The following is a 22,865-nucleotide window of genomic DNA, read 5'->3' on the forward strand; positions in this document are numbered from 1 at the left end:
AACAAAATGCCTTTACAGTAGAAAAAAAGAAAATCGACATTAAACAGGCAATGAGTCCACGGGAAGAACGGCCACGATGGTTTACGGACGCTTCCACCATTAATATTTTACATTGTAGTGGCCCAGTGGAATGGGCTGTTTCTTTAAATTGTATAAAATAGAGTAGAGTTTGTTAGAACAGAGTAGAGTACAGATGACAATAGAACAGAGTACATTCAAATAGAGTAGAATAGAATATAACACAGATGAGAATTGTAGAATAGAACAGATTGGAGTGGAATAAAACAAAAAATAGTACAAGATGTTGATAAACTAATCTATCCCCCACATTTGCTGATAAAGATAAAAGATAAGATAAGGATAATTATTATTCTATTCTATTATATTATATATTATATTAAATTATAATGGTATAAAATAATAGAACTATAACTATACAAATAGAGTATTGTTGAAAATAATATAGCATGGAACAGAACATAGTAGAGTAGAGTAGAAGAGAAAAGTACAGTAGAAAACAACAGAACCGAGGAGAATCTAATAGAATAGAACAGAGTGTAGGGAACATAACAGTGTAGAGCCTAACTCGACGATGAACACATCCCCCCCTCTATTCACCAATATGCTAACAGAAACACCAGGTTTGTGAACTCCTAACAGAACCCATCTGGCCGCCAGGTTCTGAAGACTCGATGACGTGAGTGACTGCAGAGCGTACCGGGCTCTCCAGGGCAGATAAAAGCCTGGGTAACCCGAGTGAGAGAGAGGGTTCACAAGCCTTATGGCTGGTCGGCTCTCCGTCGGAATGGAATCTGGCCGTAATTCAACAACACAAGCATGTCTTGTGTAAGCTGTCGATTGCCTTAAGGAATGCATTACGGGCATCAGCCTCGCCATAGGCTCCAACCCCGTGGTAGCGTGGGGGCGGGGGGGGAAACCAGCGCCGCGCTGAATCGATTGGTTCATAATGGGACCGGCATAAGTGTGCTAGGTATCAGTAACCTAGCAACTCAAATCGATAGGTCAAGCGCTTTGATTGCTCCCATGTAAACACAGTGCTCGGACAAGACGCCTGCCTCCAAAATCAATACACCTGGAGCATCAATACGCTAAACGACGTCTCTCGCGACCCGATCAGGGTCTCTCCGAGTCCCCGCCGGGCACCGGATGATGCATAGTCTGAGGGGCCGCTCACACTAGGGCCGTTTGCCTGTTCCGTGCTGCAGGAAGATTCATCATGATTCCCCCCCTCCCCACTCCCCCCGCTGGCCCGTGGTCACACTGCTCCCAAAGGCCGTGGCCTGGGCACGATTGCTCCTTCATACATACGTCATCACGTCGTAATACGATAAATACGTCATCACCAAGCGTCCTCGCCGCCATAACAACAATGGAGAACAAAAACGTGAATGCTGTCGTTGGCCCAAATTTCAAGCAAACACTCGACTTCACAATCGCACCAACGTAAACCCTCTCGTGAACCGCTTGCCGCCATTGGTTAAAATGATTGTTGTGGGGAAGAAGGGCATGGACCTATAAAGAAAGAAGGGTCGCGCAAGGACTACGTCATCCAGCTCACGTTGAGTATCCGCGCGTGTGCGCGTGTCATCTCATTATCATCTGTACTTTGGCCACGGCACACCTCTCCCAAGTGTGCCGTGGCCAAGGGGCTGTTCCGTGCTGGAATACGGATGGCGTGGTCACACTAGCCAAACGTTCTAGACTTTAGTATGCAAATGAGCTCGGGCACGGGGCCGCGGCCCTAGTGTGAGTGGCCCCTGAGAGTGATAGATATTCCCTTCTTTAACCTGACATTCATCTTAATAGCTTGAATCCTATCATTCGGTGTCCGGGTTGAACTTTGTTGGAAACGGCGACGTCGTCAACGCCCCCTTCTAGAAACCAACCTCAAAGGGAGGGGCGGCGGCGGCTCCAGACCCAGGGGGTTTGGGTGGTGGCAGGGCGGGGCTCAGCGGCTCCAGACCCAGGGGGTTTGGGTGGTGTCAGGGCGGGGCTCAGCGGCTCCAGACCCAGGGGGTTTGGGTGGTGTCAGGGCGGGGCTCAGCGGCTCCAGACCCAGGGGGTTTGGGTGGTGTCAGGGCGGGGCTCAGCGGCTCCAGACCCAGGGGGTTTGGGTGGTGTCAGGGCGGGGCTCATAGGGCTGAGAGGTGGTCCTGGCAGGAGGAGGATCGCCGCGTGGTGGGGCTGCACTTGGTCAGCATGGTGATCTGGGTGCTGAAGTTGTTGCCGTTGCTGCCCATGGAGGGCGGCTGGTACTTGGTGTCGGCGGTGCTCAGGAACCGCTGCAGCATCCACCGGCGCCACTTCCGCCGCACCTCCGACTGCACCTGCACCGCAACGACGGAGGGGAGAGGACCGACAGAGAAGGAGGGGTTTTACGGTAAGCTGTGTTGTTGTTGTTCTATACATTGCTTTGTTTTGTGTTTGTTTTATTCTACTTTTCGCCTTTGTAAGGTTTGGGGAGGGGAGGGTTGGGAGAGTATGTTGTTTGCTGATGATTCGCACTCGGCTGATGACTCACTCTGCTATGTTCAGGACATGGTGATATGTTGACCTACTAGCGCTTTCCAAAAATTGAAATATGGGTAGCAAATGTGTCAATGTTTATTTGTGGTGGCTGGCCAATACAGAGGGATAGGCAAACTTTCTCTTTTGGACTTTTGCAGAGCTGTGGGATGATTGACTGCTGACATAATCTATCAAATCTGTCTCGTTTATAGGAGTGACATTCACCCCATGAGTTCTATTTTTGTTGATGGAAGATAGATTTTCAAGTGCTGGTACCTCTCCATTCAGGAAACAGTACAAGACAGCGACGATGAAGCCCTGAAGGAGAGAGGAACAGTGGGAGAGACAACTCTTAAAAAGGACTTAATCAGAGAGAAATATTTCCCCAAAACTTCTCCCACAATGATCTTTCCATCATTACCAAACTCAGAGCGATGTCTTATCAATTTCCCTAGGAGGCATTCCTTTCCCCCAAATGTAAGTGGGAAGAATCCTTTTCAAATGAGGCTTTTGTTAATTCAGGCTACACCCTGTTAGACTGCACAACAGTTGGACTGCACAATTCTGCTGTCAAAATGTAAATACAAACGAATGAATGAATTCACAATACTAATCTCTCCTTAAACATCATGACATTCTTATATTTAGAAGATTAAGAGGGCGAGAAGTCCACGCAATCCATTGCCATCCGTCATCAAGATAAAGGTAGCTGTGTGTGTGCCATACTGCAGATGTGTTTTGCAGTTCTATTTTCTGTGAAGCCATGGAAATGACCATCACAAACATGGCTTATAATGTAAAAAGAGATATGTCAGAGTCTGAACCACATGAGGACAAGGAATGTAAAATCCAATCACTCAATAATCCTGTCCTATTTCAGCCGTTTTCTTTTTTTGAAACTTTATAGGTATTTAGTTAAAGGGCCACTGTTTTATCCTTTTTTTTTTTTTTTAAGTTTTCTATTTATTTCAAACCAGATGATCAGTGGATAGATCAGACCCCTACCAGCTGGTGTTCTCCACCTGGTAGGCTGGTAGTTTGAGGTATGTTTGGACACTGTGATGCCACTATTAGTAAAATAGCAGCCCTTCAACTTATGCTAAGGTTGGTGCTAAGATGGTGCTAAAATGCTTATGTGCTAATATGGTAATTTGCAAAGATTCTAATGCACTTAGATGCTAAGGCGCTAAGGCCCTAAGACACTATGATGCTAAGATGTTAATGTGCTAATATGTTAAAGTGATAAGGAGCTAAGGGGCTAACATGCTAAGACATTTCCTATATGATCGATTGCTGATGGTAGGGAGAAACCAACCTGGAAGGACCCCAGCACCAGATCAAAGACCATCCTCACATGCAGTTGGATGTGTTCGGGGATATAGGCAAAAATTATATAGTTCATCCCAAAGAGAGGTATGAGCAGTAATGTCGACTTCGCTAGTCGCCTGTATTGGGGAAACAGAGGCAAAGTTATGCTAACATGGGAGTGTGAAACAAATGTAATGGGATGACTACAGGTAGACTTTGGCAAAGGGGATAAAATCTAGAACTTTTTGCACGGGAGTTGAAGAAAACTTTTTACAACCAACTAGAAATAATAATTAAAGAAATGCTTCGCAACATGATTCATATTTCTCAATTTCCCCTGAGGATTAGTCACCTTGATGACCCAACTAGAAAATCGAATTACAGGAAACATTGACATTTTGGTTTCAAGAATAAGAAAACTAAGGAAGGCTTACGAGTATTGATTGGATTCCTTCCTGCCAATATCTGGACAGTTTATCTTCTGCTGCAGGATCCGGATTATGCAGATGAAGAGGAAGAAATTTACCTTGGGAGTGAACAAGAGGCAGCAGGTCAGGCATTGTAATGCTATCTCCCTCCACAGTTGCACAGATGCACGGTGCGATGACATTAACAAAGTTTGCTGCCCACGGCGGGAGCTTACCAGTATCGCAATTAGGATGGGAGTTTTGATGATCCACCATGGGAGTCCTTCGATTATATCCCAGCATCTTTTTATATGCATATGGAGGAGAGATGGAGGAAAGATGGGGGAGAGATGGGGGAGAGATGGGGGAGAGATGGGGGAGAGATGGGGGAGTGATGGAGGAGAGTTGGAGGAGAGATAGAGGGTTGTCATAGCTACTGCAGAGAAGGACCAGGAAGACTAAAGTCAAGTCAATTAAGAGACTTTTGAACATCTTTTTTTTTTTTTTGCTTTTAGTAGTTAGCTTTTCAACAAAGTCGGGGAGTCTTGTAGTTTTAATGTATTCAATGTCTTTGCGGGAGAGGGATGTATGGTTGACATAGTTATTGGAAAGCAGGACAAGTTTCTAATACATTCAAATGTACAAGGTTTCTCGTCTTTGTCCAAAAGAAACAACATCACACTGAATAAGAAGTCGTGTCTTGCACAAGTGTGTAGCATGGCATAAGAGCAAGGCGTTAAAGGGCCACTATTTGACCCCGAGGTGTGATGTCACAAAAGGGTAGATTTTTAAATGCATCGTCGTGGCTAACATTAAACCTGATCGTTAAACCAGGGGCCCTTTAAGACTGCCACGTGTAAGGGATTAGTTTCCCACTGGGGGCCTCCCATGCAAAGAATGTATGCACTGACTTGGTAAAAACATCTGTCGGCATGTATATGAACATTGGGGGATAAAACCCGGTACCTTTCGGCAGGGAATCAGACATTCTTTACCTTTAGAATGTTTTGCAAGCAAATTAATCACCGTTTTTTCTATCATTATCTGAATAGACGTGCTAATCATTAACATTATCTAAAAAAATTGAGTCAAAGTGACCCAATCAAATAAAACCAGTTACCCTGGATCTTTCAGATACACCTTGGTCCCCACCCAGGCAGAGATAAAGATGGCTGGGACACCTGCAAGCATAAAGTTGACGTGAGTTATATAAGCAGATAACTGTGTCCTGGAAAATGCTATCAATAACACAGCACTTTGTTCAAACAAAGGATAGCCATGATTCAACAAGACCAAATACAAAACGGGGCATTGAGCACGTCTGTTTGCCTTCCCATTTCAATGATTTCTTTTTTCGTAGTTTCAGGATTAAACTAATGTCAAAAATTGGCAAGCAGATATTTCTTCATGACAGATAAAAGTTATTGTTTCATGAGAACAATCTACAGTCACAAGTTTCAATTTCTGGATTTTTTTTTTGTAGCTTCGCAATTTTCTTATAACCACACCATCAGTCTGATAACTATTGTTTAAGGTTGTCCAATCTAATAGCAAGTTAGAAATAAATTGTCACACGTGCTCACAATCTGCTTCTCTTTATTATGTATAAGTAATATATCCCATTGTATTATTAAATTGTATATTGTATTATAAAACCTAAAGTCAATCCTAAAATAATAATAGTACAGTTTAGGTCAATATCAGTGTCCTCAATCATGATGGGTTGATGACCAATGACAGTTGGCAGATGATAATGATTGACTCTTACCCCAACCAATCAGGATGTAGCACCAGAAGTACTTCTTCTCCGAGAAGAAGGAAACAGCCAATAGTGCATAGAGGTACAAACCCTCCACCAGCAGCCAGAAGTAGCTGGCCATGATCCCATACTGAAAGAAGACCAACACAGCCTTGCAGCCCACCTTGGGAAGAGAGAGAGACTGAGAGAGTGAGAGAAAGAGTGAGAGTCAGGAAGGATGTAAAGAAAAAATTGGAACCAAAAGACAAAAGAAAAAAACACAAAAAGTTAGCTCTAAGCATTTTATCAGTCGCATCTAGATCTGAAAATCCATATATTTATGTCTACTATGCTGCACAACTGTGGCCCTTATTCTTCTCTTTGCCATCTTGGTTGTAAATGCTAGGTGGGTTCCCCTTCCCAAGCTAGGGTTTAGAGCTAAGATGGAACCAAGATGGCCGCTAGGTGAACGAGGCCGTTTGCGGTCAGATGAATAACGGCGTCCCAATGCACAGTAAATAGTGCGGGTAACAAAAATGGGGGAAACATGATCGTTGTTTAGTTTGCTATAGCCCAAATAAACAGAAATGTTTTTCTTGGATCCACTGAGATCCAACATGGGGCCTCCTCTTGGATAGATCACACTGAAATAACACAAAATGGCGACGTCTTCTCTGTCTCTGTCATAGGAGCAGTAAGGGCCATAGGTTATCATCTGGGGAGACTCAGTGAAATTAATCCTGATGCAAATCAGTGCAGAGAACGCTCGGCCGTCGGTCCCAAGGATTTATCAACGTTTGTATAAACAACACAGTAGAGATAAACAAGTATACTTGGATTATACAGTTTAAATGTTATTAATATAATATATGTATTTACTTTATTGGAACGTCTTTGGAAATGCTATCGCATGAGGTGCTTTCAATCTTTGCCAGGTGTAAACAATGTGGAAGCACTGATTCAAACACTGCTAGAATAACTACCCAACATTACGCATTGTGTGTGTGTGTGTGTGTGTGTGTGTGTGTGTGTGTGTGTGTGTGTGTGTGTGTGTGTGTGTGTGTGTGTGTTTTTGTCAGTGTGTCTGTGTGATTTGTATTTGTTCCTCTTGATGAGCCAACATTTTTATATATTTTTACCCTTTACAGTTACCCATTTGACATGTTTTGATTTACATTAAACATGTCATTCATAGTGGTCACTGTAGTTTACTGCAGACCATAAGTGAAAGTAGACACTCTTAGCCACTAAGGGGTTTCATTTAAATCCCTTCCTTACTAGTCCCATCAAGGCAACTGAACAAAGAGTGAGTGTAAGTCCCCACAAAGCATGGATACATCAGCTGTGATTGTATGTTCCCAAATAGCATCTCAACTATTAAGTGTTTGTGTGGGACGCCCTGTTGGTTCACCGGGTAGAGAGCGTACCATATGGGCTCAGTCCTAAACACAGCAACCCGGGTTCGAGTCCTGCCCGTGGTCATTTGCTGCATGTTCTCCCCTCTATCTCCCATACCTTCCTCTATATCTCACTCTATAATAAAGCATTAAAAAAAATACTGCAAAAATATATCTTTAAAGTGTGTGTGTGTATGAGTGTGTGTGTGCGTGCGTGTGTGTGTTTGTGCAACCAGAGAGGGGACAGTAGCAGACTATCATGCTCGAGCTACTGAGTAGGAACTTGAATTATGAGGCAGAGCATTTGCTCCGATAGATGTTGGACGGGCTTTGTTCCTTCATGGAAGGGCAGTGAAGACCGACCGGAAGGTGAGTCGAATGACAGAGGGAACGAGATGTAGCATCACAGGCTCACAGGTGGCTATCGAACACACGAGGAACATCGCGTATGCGGTCGGCGCATTAGCGTCCTGAGTCACCGAGACTACCGGCAGAATGATGCATTCAAAGCACAGCCGCCAAGCTCTTTGACAGAGACTAGGCAGCTGTGTTTGGGACTGTTTACTCTCCGCTCTTTAAAGAGGAAGAGGCTCGGGCTGCTTGTTGCGCAGCGATGTCACCATCAATCACGTTCATACACCTCCCATGTGGACCAGACGCGGCCTCACTCCGCTGGTTCCGAAATCACCAGAGGAACAGATGAACGGTATCACAGTACCTAACCGTATCTATCTCGGGAGAGGATTTGAAACTTTATTAGCCATTTGTTTGCGTTCGCTTCTATCACGATTCTGATCAGGGTCGGATAAAAACAGTATTTTCTGCTGATTTATTGTCCGTCTACTCTGACACTTGAGGGGGACCGCGACCGTTGGGCAAACAGGAACTCTCACGGCACAGTGCTGTGGCGCTTCGTTAGGAGCAGTTGTTTGGAGGACGTAGACAAACAGTGCTCCACCCAGGAGCACTCCAGCGCCCCTCCACTGAGTAAACCAACAGACCGAGCTTTATGGCCCGCTGGACGGTTAACAGTTGGTTGGTTGAGCAACTGTCACCCGTCAACGTAAAAGTTGGTTAAAAAAAAATGCTGTGTGGCAGCTTGGGCAAATTGTAGCTAATGTGGAAGACAGCAGACGTAAGCGGTGATGACTCACGTGTTTGAAAAGAAAAGAGAAGGAAGAGAAATCAAACCACTGAAGGACCCCACAGCCTCTCTTTAAAGGAGACAAGGGAGCAAACAAACGTTGACTCTGTTGACTATTCTTTAAGAGGCATGTACATGCACGTTCAGGTCTTGATCCAGTATTTATACAGGTAGACGGCCTACACTATTCAGACTCGAACCCAGAACCTTTCTGCTGGAAGTCAAACACCCTCACCACTGCACTTTCCTACTTACGCATCATGCAGATGAGTGAATGCTCCTCATTTAAGAGTAAATACACCTTTATCAAGACATCTGGCTATAGGTGGCCATTGGTACACACTTAACCATCCTGTGGCTTTGAAATGTACTCACAGAGGAGGGGCATTCTTCCGGCTGATCGCCAGGATAAAGAATCACATCCTTGACGAATACCGACGTGGCTTTCAGTACGAAAGACACAAACAGGTTCATGTGGATGTAGTTTCTCGTGCAGTGCAGCTTCCTGCAGAGAGGGCGAGCAGCAACAGAAAAGAACCGATTACTTTTGGAGGAAATTGTCGTGGTGTCATGGGCGCCAAAGAGAATAAATTCAAGATGTAAAAAACTGCACAGGAAATTTAATTAAATCTAGACAGTATAAATATTTACTATAAATATATAATATAAGGTGTAAGATTGTTTCATTTATAATCATTAGAAATAATGAGTCGAAACATACACTTTGCTTTTGGTTGCTTCATTATTTCAAATATCAACAAAGATCCAAATAAAAGCAGCCAAAAGTGCATTTAACTCGAGCAAGACTAAACAAGGCGGGAGAAATAGAATGTTCTAGCAATGAGATCTTCTGGGTGTTCTCAAAACAAACGCATCCTTCTTCCCACCCTGATCCTGAAATGGGGGCTTAGTTGTGTAAAAGCCGACATATCTAGGAGTCAACACAGCAGTGTGTGTGTGTGTGTGTGTGTGTGTGTGTGTGTGTGTGTGTGTGTGTGTGTGTGTGTGTGTGTGTGTGTGTGTGTGTGTGTGTGTGTGTGTGTGTGTGTGTGTGTGTGTGTGTGTGTGCGTGTGTGTGTGTGTGTGCGATACCATGCAGCAGCAGCTCTACTTACGCACAACCCCCTTAAAACCCCCCCCCCCCCCCGCTCCATGCTACACATCCAGACCATAATACACGCCGGCCAGAACTATGTTGACATTGCGTTGCGGGACCTTGTGGTGTAAACAAGCGTCTTGTTGATTGACCTATGAATATACACATACATACACACACACACACACACACACACACACACACACACACACACACACACACACACACCCATAGACACGGACACACCGACAAACACACACAAACACATGGATGCACAGGCACGCAGGAGTCGTGTAACAGGAGGGAACACACTGGAAACATACACATTATGCTCCGTGTACAGGGGGTTTAAACGTGTCTGTGGTCCACTAAAGACCACTTTAGATCGACGAGCCTTTATGGTAATGAACAGGGGTTTTGTTAGTCCCGTACGTGCAGCACACACACACACACGCACACGCACACGCACACGCACACGCCCACGCACACACACACACACACACACACACACCCATAGACACGGACACACCGACAAACACACACAAACACATGGATGCACAGGTACGCAGGAGTCGTGTAACAGGAGGGAACACACTGGAAACATACACATTATGCTCCGTGTACAGGGGGTTTAAACGTGTCTGTGGTCCACTAAAGACCACTTTAGATCGACGAGCCTTTATGGTAATGAACAGGGGTTTTGTTAGTCCCGTACGTGCAGCACACACACACACACGCACACGCACACGCACACGCACACGCCCACGCACACACACACACACACACACACACACACACTATGCAGAGATAAACCCACTTGAATGCGGGTCAAAGAGGAGCATGCGGTAGACAACAGCAGGCCTCACGTTTATGAGATTCTTCTCGGAGAGATATGGCGACTAAGCACAGACCCCGCAGGCCCTCAGGGTGCATTAACAGTTCAACCACCGTGTCGGAAGGAACGACCGGAAATCACGGGGGCGACACGAAGTGATTGCCCTAAAGGCTTTTATTTCTCCTATAAAACGATCCCCGGGGGTGTTAACAGGCTGTTTATGAGGACATTTACCAAATAAAGAGTCGAAAAAAACACAAAGTTGATGTGCGTGCTTACCTGAAGAGACAGAGAAGGATGATGGCGGCGGTGAGGGCAATGAGGGACACGCTGTGGCCAATCGTGTAGCCCACTTTGACCGCCGCGTAGAAGTCTCCCTGGACGGATAAAAAACAGAATAATGAAACAACAATGGTGTTAAAAACATATTCAGTGCAATTGTAAATACGGGGGGAATCGTGTGGGCCCCGTGTGAGACGAATGGCTGGTTGACCAATTGAGGGGTCACCCAGCCATTCGTACACACATGTGTATTTAGGGGGGGGGGGGGGGTGTGGCTTGTAGGGTGCCTGGTTACCAAGTCAACCGCCTCAGCATCCATGGTGTTGTTGCTGTCGAAGCCACAGTGCAGGTTGTAGGAGGCGGGGCTTATGGTTGACCATCCGTCCTCGGTGCACGTCTTTGACAGGTTGCCTAGAGAGAGAGAGAGAGAGAGAGAGAGAGAGAGAGAGAGAGAGAGAGAGAGAGAGAGAGAGAGAGAGAGAGAGAGAGAGAGAGAGAGAGAGAGAGAGAGAGAGAGAGAGAGAGAGAGAGAGAGAGAGAGAGAGAGAGAGAGAGAGAGAGAGAGAGAGAGAGAGAGAGAGAGAGAGAGAGAGAGAAAATAGGACAAAAAATAAGGAAGCTTGTTTGTTTTAGCTTGATGTTATTTTTGTAACAACCGAGAAAAAGAAAACTAGCCTCCATTTCATTCATTCCCATGTAATTCCCATGTTTCCTCTCTGGCTAAAATGAGTGTGTCTCCCTGGAATGCTTCTCCAAACTAATAGGGACACTGTGGGGATCAGTACTATCCCATGTGTATCTGCCTCCATCTGATCTCCATCAATACTAGAACAGATTACAATAGAACGTACTAGTATATAATGCGCTACAATGGAATAAATCATCTATATGTAGGAGTGAAATTTTTAAGAATAGTATTGAAAATAAAATAACAAAAGATAATATCTTATTATCAAATATTAGACTCACAAAGCATGCATGAGAATATTCATGAAAAGACATCGTAAACACATTGCTGTCAGATAAGCTCCAACTGACAACTACTGACCGTGGCTACATTCATCATTTGTCATTCATTATTGGTTGCTTCTATTTTTCAAGTGAATGGATCTTTCTTTTCCAGGAAAGAGAATTAATGTAAGTCCTTGCCCGGAACCCACACTCAATAGTTACATTTACATTAAGGCCGCTTTCATAAAAAGTGACCTCATAACAATTCATACAGACATTCACACACCGATGGCCGAGTCAATCATGCAGGGAGACAGCCATCTCCTCGGGAGCAGTTTGGGTAAGCTTGCTCAGGGACGCCCGGGGATTGAACTAGCAACTTTTTGGTTACAAGTCACCCCGCTCTACCACCTCAGGTACTTCCGCACTGTATATTAACAATAGTTACAGTCAGGTGAAGTCAAAGTAAACATGGGATTAGGTATTCACTTCCTATCAGTTCACTAAAGACAAATAGCATTGGCATAGAACGTTCTAGAGCCTTCTATTTAACCTCTCTGTATCTGGATTTCACTTAACAATAACAACTGGCAGAAGGAAAAGGCTACATTATCAACTGCTAGAAATATTTGTCTTTCTTTATCTTTTACTTAATTTATATAATTTCCGAGAAGGGCATATATCAAATTCTTCAAATTCAGTGATCAACGTCCAACAAAATAAATCCTAACTATTTCAGGGTTAGTTTACTTGGCTCTTTTTTGGCAAGTTCAGTGAAGACATTAATACACGCTAATGACTAAACGATATTGATCACCTTCCGTTTAACACATTGCACAAGGTTTATCTCTAATCCTGGGCCGTGGTGAGACTCGCAGAGCAGAATGTGCTCAGCGAGCTGAACACATTGCGCACGTGGACTTATAATAAGAACAGTTGTGCAACATCCGTTTTTACCAGTTTTAGTCTCTCTCTCTCTCTCTCTCTCTCTCTCTCTCTCTCTCTCTCTCTCTCTCTCTCTCTCTCTCTCTCTCTCTCTCTCTCTCTCTCTCTCTCTCTCTCTCTCTCTCTCTCTCTCTCTCTCTCTCTCTCTCTCTCTCTCTCTCTCTCCCTCTCTCTCTCTCTCTCTCTCGCCGATCAATTCAATTCATTCTCCTTGATTCCACAGAAACCTTGTTGCCAAGCCCTAGTCCCAGATACCGAGTCCAGGAAGAGGTAGAAGAAGGCGAGGAGGAGGAGATGAACCAAATTCCTCCTTGCTCACATTCTTTGGTTCGGTACCACGATGAGGCAACGCCAGTGGGAGATCATAACAACAGCGATGAGCCCTAATCTGGGATAATCTTTAGGATATATTTGGCATCGATTTACGGGGAAAATGTAAAATAAAAACAAAAAAGTGGTGGGACAACCAAATACCTGAGGGGCGTACGTGGGGGAGACAAGCGGCTTAGCGCCGGCCGACACCCCTGCCGCACGGCAGACACAATGGCCGCCGTAAGCCGCCTGCTAGTTTAGCGCATGCTGCTTGTTTAGCGCATGCTGCTTGTTTAGCGCATGCCACCGTTGGACCTGGCTCGTCCGCCGGCCCGCCAGAAGAATGCTTTCATCCTCCGCCCAGAATCCTTACTCTGGGTGGGTGGGGGGGGGCTGTAGCACTCCACTCGCTGCTGTTGGGACTTAAGTTGTTGATCAGTTTCTATCTGTTTGGTTTCCAGCCACCCCACCTTTCAGTCCTGACATTGTTAGAGCCCAGTGGGGAATTTATTGGTAGGCCTACCATAAAGTTGATAAGGAGAGCTCAATGCAAAGTCGCGACAATTTCAGGTATGTTGCTGGAAGGGATATATTTAAAAGACGGCCGCATGCATACACGCACCCATGCATTCAAATACAAACACACACACACACACACACGCACATGCAGAGAAAGATGCGAACATGTACACCCTCACGCACATGCACACACACACTCACATGGGTACATCTACACACTCACGCACATGCACACACACACACACACACACATGCGCTCATGTGCATACACAGAGGAACATTCACACACACACAAATCAAATTTGGCAAAGAGAGGGAAAAGAAAGGATGGATGGGGTTTTGCGTCAGAATCCTAGGTAAAGAGTTCAGCCGCGTGACAAGATGCCAAACTCCATATAAGCCAAATTTATGACTTGGCCTCTCAATCTCTGTGGCGCCAAGCTTGGCGATGCTTGTTTACGTCTTTCCAGGGCTTATAAAATATATGATGGATCATGGTGATGAGACGATTTAATGTCTATTCATGCAGGGCTAAAAACGTTGAGGTTTTGGGATAAAACATTTTTCTTGCATGTGATTTACCTTTTTAGTTGCTTTCGTTCAATTGGTTCTTAATTCTTATTTTTCCTTTCCTTCTCTCTTTATTTGTCTTTTCCTTCTATCTCCTTCTTTCTCTCTCTCTTTCCCAGTGCTTGTCCTTCCACCACTTGCCCCCGTGGTGCATTCTGGTGTAGATTCCTCGTCATTGCCAACGTCATCACTGATAACCATCTCTCTTATGGCCAGAGGTTAAACTAAACCTGTCAGCCGAGGCCTTATGATCACACCTGCAAGCGGGCCTCAGGAAATCGCCGGGGAGATCACAGGCAAGATTACAATGTATTACGCATTCTCCAGAGAATACCACTCACGCGCTCACACAGTCAAAGACCTAAGAAGGCCTACTTTTCTCTGAGGTTAATTCGAAAATTCAATTCAGGTGAATTTCCACCACAACAACAGCAGCTGCAGCAGTACCCCCCCGCCCCCCTCTCCCCCTCTCCCCCTTTTCCCACTGAGAGCCTGTAGATCTTCCACAACCTCAACCCCCTTATGAACCTTGGGTAATTTATCCTCTCTCTCTCTCTCTCTCTCTCTCTCTCTCCCCCCCCTCCTACCCACTCCCCCGGCCAGGTCAATCCCAGCTCCCATGTGGGTCTCATCACGAGTTCCAGGAAATCCCCCATTTGGTTTTTCCTCCATGAACCCCTTCAGCATTAACCCCCCCCCACCCCTCCCCACATTTGCAAGTCCTATTTGTAACACAGTGAAGCAGGTCAATATGACGTTTAGCGCCAAACATGCATCACATGAACTCTTACCATACTGAAAATACAAACAACAGACAATAAAAGTATAAACTATTAGAATAAATAATAGTAATAATAGTTGGGCCACTGCTGAGTTGTTTTGATTAGTGCTACAATGAGCGGCAACATCAAATGTCACACACATGATCGGTGGGATCTATAATCTGTGGAATATATGGGATGTACCATATTATTAGACATTTGCACAATAGTGCACACCCCACAGATGAGCATAGGGTCACACTTCACTGTCTGATGAAGCCTTTCCGGTCAGATAAAAACAAAGGAAATATGTATTGTAATAGAGCCAGAACATGAAGCCCTAGTCTTACCTAATGACCCACTAGTTGGGAAGAGTTCCACCAAACCACTGGTTTGTTTTGAGATACAGAGCATGATGGAGATAGTACTCCTTGCTTCACAACTTCATTAGATCACAACAAACTCAGAAGCCTTGAGGCCTGTACCTGCCTTACAGTACAAACAAACAAGTTCCTTCAACCTGGGAAGATGATACTACACTAGGGAGATGCATCCTGGGAATTAATAGGAACTGAGAGAGGGGAGAGATAGAGAGAGAGAGCGAGAGCGAGAGCGAGAGCGAGAGAGAGAGAGAGAGAGCGCAAAGGAAGGATTCAAATAGAAAAAAGGAAGCAAAGGAAAAAGCAAAGGAAGCTTAACAAAAAGTTAGCTCTAAGCATTTTTTGAGTCGCTGCTAGTTTTGAAAATTCATATATATACATACATATGTACATATATAATGTATATATATACATACATATTCGTATATATATATATATATATATATATATATATATATATATATATATAGATAGAGAGAGAGAGAGAGAGAGAGAGAGCGAGAGAGAGAGAGAGAGAGAGAGAGAGAGAGAGAGAGAGAGAGAGAAAGAGAGAGAGAGAGAGAGGATTTCTTTTTGTAAAGTGACTTCAGCTAGCGAATTCTTATGCGTCATTGTTTGGCTGACGTATAATTAAACAGCTTGTTTGTTCATCCTCTATGATAGATCAAACCAACAAAATTTTCTAGAAGGAAAGTGATGGCTGAGGAGAAATGTGATAGTTAAATTTTTTCGGGGTTTGTCGACTATGTTTGAAGGCGTGTTCTAACAATAATGGAAGAATAAAGAAGAAATGCGTCAGAAATACACACTGACCGGCTGACAAATGATCAGAAATAGAGCCAAAATATTTATTTCAATTCATCCTTCACTCAGAGTTAAAAAGACTATTGAACCAGTCAGGATAACGGCTGACCATCCTATGTCTGTCATCCTACAGAACTAAACACCCATCCTACAGATATTAACTCTCATCCTACAGAACTAAACGGTCATCCTACAGAACTAAACAGCCATTCTACAGATCTCAACTCTAACCCTACAGAACTAAACAGTCTTCCTACAGAACTAAACAGCCGCCCTACAGAACTAAACAGTCTTCCTACAGAACTAAACAGCCGCCCTACAGAACTAAACAGTCTTCCTACAGAACTAAACAGCCGCCCTACAGAACCAAACAGCTGTCCTGCAGAAGCCAGAGAGTGGTCAGTAATGTGTGAGTGCCTCCACCTCTGAATCCACACACTGCAACCAGCAGACACACTTACCGCCATACAAACACACGCAGGCATGCATGATCTCCCCCTCTCCCTCTCTTTCTCTATTCTCTTTGTCTCTTGCTCACTCTGTCTTTGTCTCTGTGGCTCACTTGATCTCTGTCTCTCTCTCAGGCCCTCTATCTCCCTCTCTTTCCCTCTCACTATCCCCCTCTCTGTCTCTCTTTCCCTCTCCCTATTCCCTCTCTGACTCTCTTTCCCTCTCCCCCTCTTCCTATCTCCATCTCTGACTCTCTTTCCCTCTCCCTATCTCCTCTCTGTCCCTCTTTTCCTCTCCTTTTATCTCCCTCTCTGACTCTCTTTCCCTCTCATGTTATCGCCGTCTCTGTCTCTCTTTCCCTCTCCCTTTATCCCCCACTCTGTCCCTATCTCCCTCTCTTTACTTCTCCCTATCACCCTCTCTGTCTCTCTTTCCCTTACCCCATCACCCTCTCTGTCTCTTTCCCTCTCCCTATCTCCCTCTCTGTCTCTCTTTCCCTCTCCCTATCTCCATCTCTGTCTCTCTTTCCCTCTCCCTATCTCCCTCTCTGTCTCTCTTTCCCCCTCTCTTTCAGAGGAGGAAAAACTTTCACTTTTCACTTTCTCTCTGTTGTCTCTTGATCTTCTTTATACACACAGCGGTATGTTAGCATCGAACATACTTTTCTGCTGATGAACGCAGAAATTGGCACAAAATGAGACTCTTCTAAAATAATTTGCCTTTCAATGAATACACCCAAATTCGAATTTGAATTTTGAATGTGAATTTTCCTTAAAGACTCCAAATGGTCTTACCGATGCGGGGTTGGCTGGTGAAGTAGGAGAAGTATTTGGGACATGGGAGGGTGACCACTTCCTCCAGTCCGGCACTGGGCCAACACATCAACTTGTCCCACATCCCACTGCATCCTGAGGGGAAAGAGACAGCGAGAGTGAGAGTGAGAGAGTGAGAGTGAGAGAGTGAGAGTGAGAGTGTGTTTAGAAGCAGATCTAGACGTTTCACATGTTTGAATTGCTCGCACAATCTAAAAAGTGCACGTGTATAGTAAAGATAATCATACCATATTTTCCTAACAACGCAAGCAAATGTACAGGTGTTGACAACACCAGTGCAGGCGTTGTCAACACCAGTGCAGGCGTTGTCAACACCAGTGCAGGCGTTGACAACACCAGTGCAGGCGTTGACAACACCAGTGCAGGCGTTGTCAACACCAGTGCAGGCGTTGTCAACACCAGTGCAGGCGTTGTCAACACTAGCAACAATGCAGGTGTCTACATAATCTAGTGTTGACGTTTCCATGGCAACAGGGGTGATTACCACCCGTCAACCTCTGGCTCAGAAGGGCGACCATGCCTAACCACATGTGTCACCTCATTATTTAGCAATTCTTATAGAAAGGTTTGTAAAGAAAACATTTTGATCTCCTAACTACAGAAAAACCTTTCCCCAGGGTTTCCATAATGAGAATTCAGGATCAGTAAGGAATGGTCATTGTAGTGAGAGTTTTTTTTTTATTACATAAAAACATATGCCAGTCAGAACACAACTGATTATGCATTGTCAGTTCCACAGGGCATGGAAAGCTATTTAGAACTGTTTTCCCTTCCAATTTAAAAGACTTCAAGTTAAATGTCAAAGGGTCAAAAGCAGGAGAGAGAGCCAATCAAAAAACAGCAAATGTTCACAGACTGAAAACAAAAGAAGTTGATATTTTAAAGATTCAAATACATCTATTCAAAACCAATAAGGTATTTTTGCAAAAGGCTTCACAAAAGCATGTTTCCTTCTATCTAGGTAGAACACATTGTTCTAAAAAGAGATTCTAAATCTCCTTTGTAAGGGGCAGTCCAACAAATTAATCAGTTTGTTATTTAAAACACTGATGGAGCTTGAAAAATGCTTTTCAGAGACTCCTGCTTGTTTCAGTCAGAGGGTGTCATTGTTGGGCAGCTTGTCTGTGGATGGGGTTCATTTTAATAACCAAACATTTGGAACCGGGCACAGGGACAGTATACATGCAGTCACATGATGACATTAAAAGCAACATAAACAGAGCAGACCTGTGGTTTTGTTCTCTATCTGGCCCAGGCAGTATTCACGCTCTCTCTCTATCTCCGCCCTGATCTCGCACACTGAACAGGCCTGTCGGGAGAAAGCACAGCATTGGTAATGTTGGTGTTGTTTTATTCATCGATGAACAGGTTAGATACATTCATTGGGCTGGCAGATTAGTTCAGAAAGAGAGACGGAGTGAAAGAGAGAGAGAGAGAGAGAGAGAGAGAGAGAGAGAGAGAGAGAGAGAGAGAGAGAGAGAGAGAGAGAGAGAGAGAGAGAGAGAGAGAGAGAGAGAGAGAGAGAGAGAGAGAGAGAGAGAGAGAGAGAGAGAGAGAGAGAGAGTGTGTTAAAAACTGATGTTGCACAATTGTTCTTAGGATATGTCCACGTGCTCATTGTGCTCTGTGATTTTCTGTAGCTCACCACGGCCCAGTATTAATCCTGTCCATTCCCAAATGTGATTTACCCATGTGTAAACAGGGGCCGGATAGTTTCGGCAAGCAGAAAGGTTCTTGGAACAATCCCTAATATCTGAGTCTACCTGCAGGCATCCTTCAGCAGGATGCCCATAGCTCCTACCTCCTGCTTAACAACATGTATCCGATTGCTCTAGGATATACTCCTATACAGACTATGATACAACATAAGCATCATCAACATAAGTGTATCCTTACAGTCTACTCTAGCGTGTGTCTCTGGAGGAGACTTGGGGTGCATCAGGAAGAGACAGGTGTTGCGTGGAGAACTTAAAAGAACAGTGAATGTTCGTCCCAGCCAAAGAAGGCTCGAGGGCAGCAGCAGCCGAAATGGATCGAGTCAGAGGAACAATTCAGTTTCATTTTGATGTGGAAAAAGGGAAGAAAGCTCCCTGGGCCCATTGTGCTCTTCATGTTGGGTGAGAGAACGTCAGAGAAAAGAAACATCGCCTTGCTAGTGTCAAAGAAAGAAAACCTTGTTCTGATTATCAAACGAGAGACCTCGATGGAGTAAGAGGAGGGGGTATGTCTCCAGCGGTCGCTTAAACATGGTATGAGGTGAACTTTGTACATTTGTTTTTTATGTGTGTGGTTCTGCGTTTCTGTGTGTATGTCTGTGTTTGTGTGTGATCGTGTGCAGATGTGTCTCTATGCCATCATCAACCTACACTGCTCCCATGTAGCTCATAAAAAACAGAATCCAATCGAGTTCCCGCCAGGTCTGTCCCCCTCGGTCGAGTGCACGTGACGTCGTCAACGGACCAAGGAGGCAGATTTATAGCCGTTACTTAGGAAGATGAGTTTTCCAGAAGAGCACATTGATCACCGCCTATTGTGCCTGTGTGTGTGTGTGTGTGTGTGTGTGTGTGTGTGTGTGTGTGTGTGTGTGTGTGTGTGTGTGTGTGTGTGTGTGTGTGTGTGTGCACGGGTATGTGCGCTCTTGTGCGTGTGAGGTTATTGTTTTCAGTCATATCATTAAACCATACGGCTCTGTCAGACCCCCCTCTCCCTCTCCCACAAGGTGACCAGGGTGGGTACGCCTGCTTTATGGCCCGCCTCGTGGCTCTGGCGTGGTGCCGTGCCTTCCTCCTCTCTGTGACACACACTTACTGCTCTGATGAGGTGCCCTCAGCGGCTCCTAAAGCTGCTGTAGCTCCAATTTTAGAGCCGGGAAGATAGAGCGAAAAAAGGGCAGGGATGAGAACGTTGCTTTCTTGCCTTTGAAAGAGCTGTGATTGACAGGAAAGATGGACTTGCCTGAACCAAGGGAAGAGATGCCCTGATTGGTCAGAAATTAGCCAGGAGCGGTCGGAAATCGTAATGGGCTCACGCAGACATTTCCAAACAGATCCTTCACAGTGCATTTCACCGATGGCTTACAGATGGATGGATTTCTAACACACACAAGCAATTATTACACACACACACACACACACACGCACACACACACACAGGCACAATAGGCGGTGATCAACTCCTCCTAAATACAGTTTTATGTATATAAATTATACAAAATTCGGTAAGAAGCCTATATGATGAAGCATCAATTAGAATGATTCTTCTCAGAATAGACTTCCTCATCCATCTTGGTAAAAGAAGATAGATGAGGGATTTTGTCCGTGCATGTTAATAGATGCCCTCTAAAATCTCATCTTCTCTTGCAACTCAACCACTGAAATAACTTCCAAGGCATATTAGCCCCATTTTACATAGCCTATTTAGCTTAATGTCCAATTAATCACCATCAAATCCATTTGATGTCATTAACCTTACACAGCCCTTCTTTGATCCCCTTTTTTTATCAATTATTTTTATAAATTTGCATAAATGTATTTGTCCTTATGTCGAAAGAAACGACGCTGCTAAAACCAAATCCAGTACGTAAAACAAACTCACACACCTCCACAGATTCACGCATGACTCAGAAATATTTGTCTTAGAGAAAATCGTAGTATGGATGGAATGGGGGAGGCTGTTGCCATGGAATCATTTGAAAATAGAGATGTTCAATGGTCAACCATTGTTACAACAGAAAAATAAACCGGGCTGGTCCACACGCTCTTCCCCGTTTAAAAAACATCGAGCTTCCCGTTCACTGTCTTGCACAATGCAACTTCTGCGATCGTAGTCCATTTGCCACCTGTTTCTGCGCGCAGCAAGGTTTAAATATCTGGGTAGGCCTACTGGGTAGCCACTTTCGACCCTGAGCAGAAAAGTCCACCGGAACAGTAGCGGCCAGAGGTGCGAGTTTTTTCACCACGCGATTAAAGGTACGCTCGCTATTACTTGCCCACAGTCTGGTACGTGCACGTGTAACCGGTTAGTTATCACTCCTGTATAATTGACTCTGTTACACACGCGCTATATTACCGGGAGCCCGTGTTGCGCACAGATGTAGGCTAAGCGATCAAATAAAAAAGTTCATCAAAAATAACTAACTATTTATCCAGCAAAGGAATGGTTTCTAAAAATACGCCTGCCTAAATAAGAGTAAAGGTGAGTTAAATAGGCGATCAATTACTCACGGATTTCAGGAGCGCGGAGAAGAGAATAACAAAGAAGCTTTTTGAAACTTCTCTTTTCATAATGGTAAAAAAAAAATCGGAGTATTTACTGATGAAGTAGAGTCGGACGCCCTCGTTCTCTGAACGTTCCTGTGCTCTGAGTGGAGACCGGAGACGGTTCTGGCGGTCCTCCTCCTCTTCCAAGTGTGGTTTACCTTGAGCAGCAAGAGACCAGCCAATGAAATGGTCATGAGAAACGTCAGTCGATCGAGTGCGTCGATGAAACTCACGCAACGTGCTTTCACTTGGATGAAAGGTTTCCGTTTACGCAGAAACTCAAGCAGAAAGATAGGGCGAACACGTACGAATGCATTCCATATTTAGGCCCGTTTGGATTTATACGTGATTTGGGGCCTCATGTGAGTGTGTAGGAATGTTAGATTAGTTAGAGTTGATGTCACTATGTTGTTTTAATCAAAGGCCTTGTAAGAACTGATGATTGAGGAGGACTAACAACGACACAGAAACCTGGAAATCACCTGCGCATTTTTTAGGCCTAATTCAAAATGTAATAAAAACTGATAATGTGATAACTGGTCGATAATGTTACATTTGCTGAGTGGATCTTCTAATAGCTTTTTGGGGCATACACTCCGACAATAACCAAATAACATAATGCTTCATTAAAGTAAAAGTAAATTCATTAAGTTTGAATTACGAAGGTTATTGATTGAAGATAGATTGTGACACAATAAAAACCGAGACACTCGAAGCCTATATTGTTACTATATTGTAATAATGCATGTTGTATTATTAGCAGATAGACAATTCTAATTGTAATTGAATATTTATTTTTTCACTTTAAGAAGAATGTTCTCTGTAACAAAATAGGCCTATGGTAACATTTTCCGATCTAAAATATGACTGACAAGTCTAACATGAAAAGTGAAATTAAACATGACGGATCAGGTCAATGTATATAATTGGTAATATAAATACTAAAATGAAGTTGCTACAATTTCTTTGTGCGGTGGTATACCTCGTAACCGTGAGAAAGACGGATACGATCGGGCTGCTGTTTACAGAATAATTATCAGTGTTGTGGTTAGTAAAATGAGGAACTATTTTGTGCTTGGTCATTAAAATGTGCTCAAAACATGTTTGCGTGACATCAGCGTCTCCGCTGGTGTCTCTAGCCCGCAAGCCTTAACCCTGCTCTCCCACGCTGACCGTCTGTAGGGACTGAAACAGCACCACAAACACACATGACCTTTCCCGCTCATACCCGCACACAGACAGACAACATGCATACATGTATACAGTGCATGCCATACTCAAAGAAAATTCGTACACATAGTCTATTGTATCATCGTCCCTGGCAGGAATTCCTCCTATTGGGTGA

At 44.3% G+C, this 22,865-nt stretch overlaps 1 protein-coding gene across 3 annotated transcripts; it reads right to left on the reverse strand.

Moving 5' to 3' along the window:
• Window positions 1–1,651: 1,651 nt before the first annotated feature.
• On the reverse strand, window positions 1,652–21,773 carry LOC115549303 (vasoactive intestinal polypeptide receptor). Of its 3 annotated transcripts, XM_030364441.1 has the most exons (14): window positions 21,485–21,609; window positions 20,070–20,353; window positions 18,489–18,570; window positions 17,223–17,336; window positions 11,032–11,147; window positions 10,734–10,831; window positions 8,899–9,028; window positions 6,013–6,184; window positions 5,365–5,425; window positions 4,481–4,547; window positions 4,272–4,363; window positions 3,845–3,974; window positions 2,806–2,847; window positions 1,654–2,348 (listed from the first exon to the last, which is right to left on the reverse strand). In XM_030364441.1, exons 4-14 carry the CDS (start codon window positions 17,323–17,325, stop codon window positions 2,154–2,156), a joined length of 1,206 nt encoding a protein of 401 aa, XP_030220301.1. In that variant the 5' UTR covers window positions 17,326–17,336; window positions 18,489–18,570; window positions 20,070–20,353; window positions 21,485–21,609; the 3' UTR covers window positions 1,654–2,153. The 3 variants fall into 3 exon arrangements, with proteins under 3 accessions (XP_030220298.1, XP_030220301.1, XP_030220300.1); XM_030364438.1 differs by lacking the exon at window positions 20,070–20,353 and having other exon boundaries at window positions 1,652–2,348; window positions 21,574–21,773; XM_030364440.1 differs by lacking the exon at window positions 20,070–20,353 and having other exon boundaries at window positions 21,485–21,675.
• Window positions 21,774–22,865: the final 1,092 nt, after the last annotated feature.

The sequence above is a fragment of the Gadus morhua genome, chromosome 8 (assembly GCF_902167405.1).
Source record: "Gadus morhua chromosome 8, gadMor3.0, whole genome shotgun sequence".
Taxonomy (NCBI): Eukaryota; Metazoa; Chordata; class Actinopteri; order Gadiformes; family Gadidae; genus Gadus; species Gadus morhua.

Excerpts from the sequence above, each read along its gene's own strand:
- LOC115549303 (XM_030364438.1), bottom strand. The coding sequence starts at position 21,714 with ATGACCATTTCATTGGCTGGTCTCTTGCTGCTCAAGGTAAACCACACT. Across the intron at positions 11,148-17,222 it reads CACCAGCCAACCCCGCATCG|GCAACCTGTCAAAGACGTGC; the intron begins GTAAGACCATTT and ends CTCTCTCTCTAG. Across the intron at positions 4,364-4,480 it reads CCATCCTAATTGCGATACTG|GTAAATTTCTTCCTCTTCAT; the intron begins GTAAGCTCCCGC and ends TTCACTCCCAAG.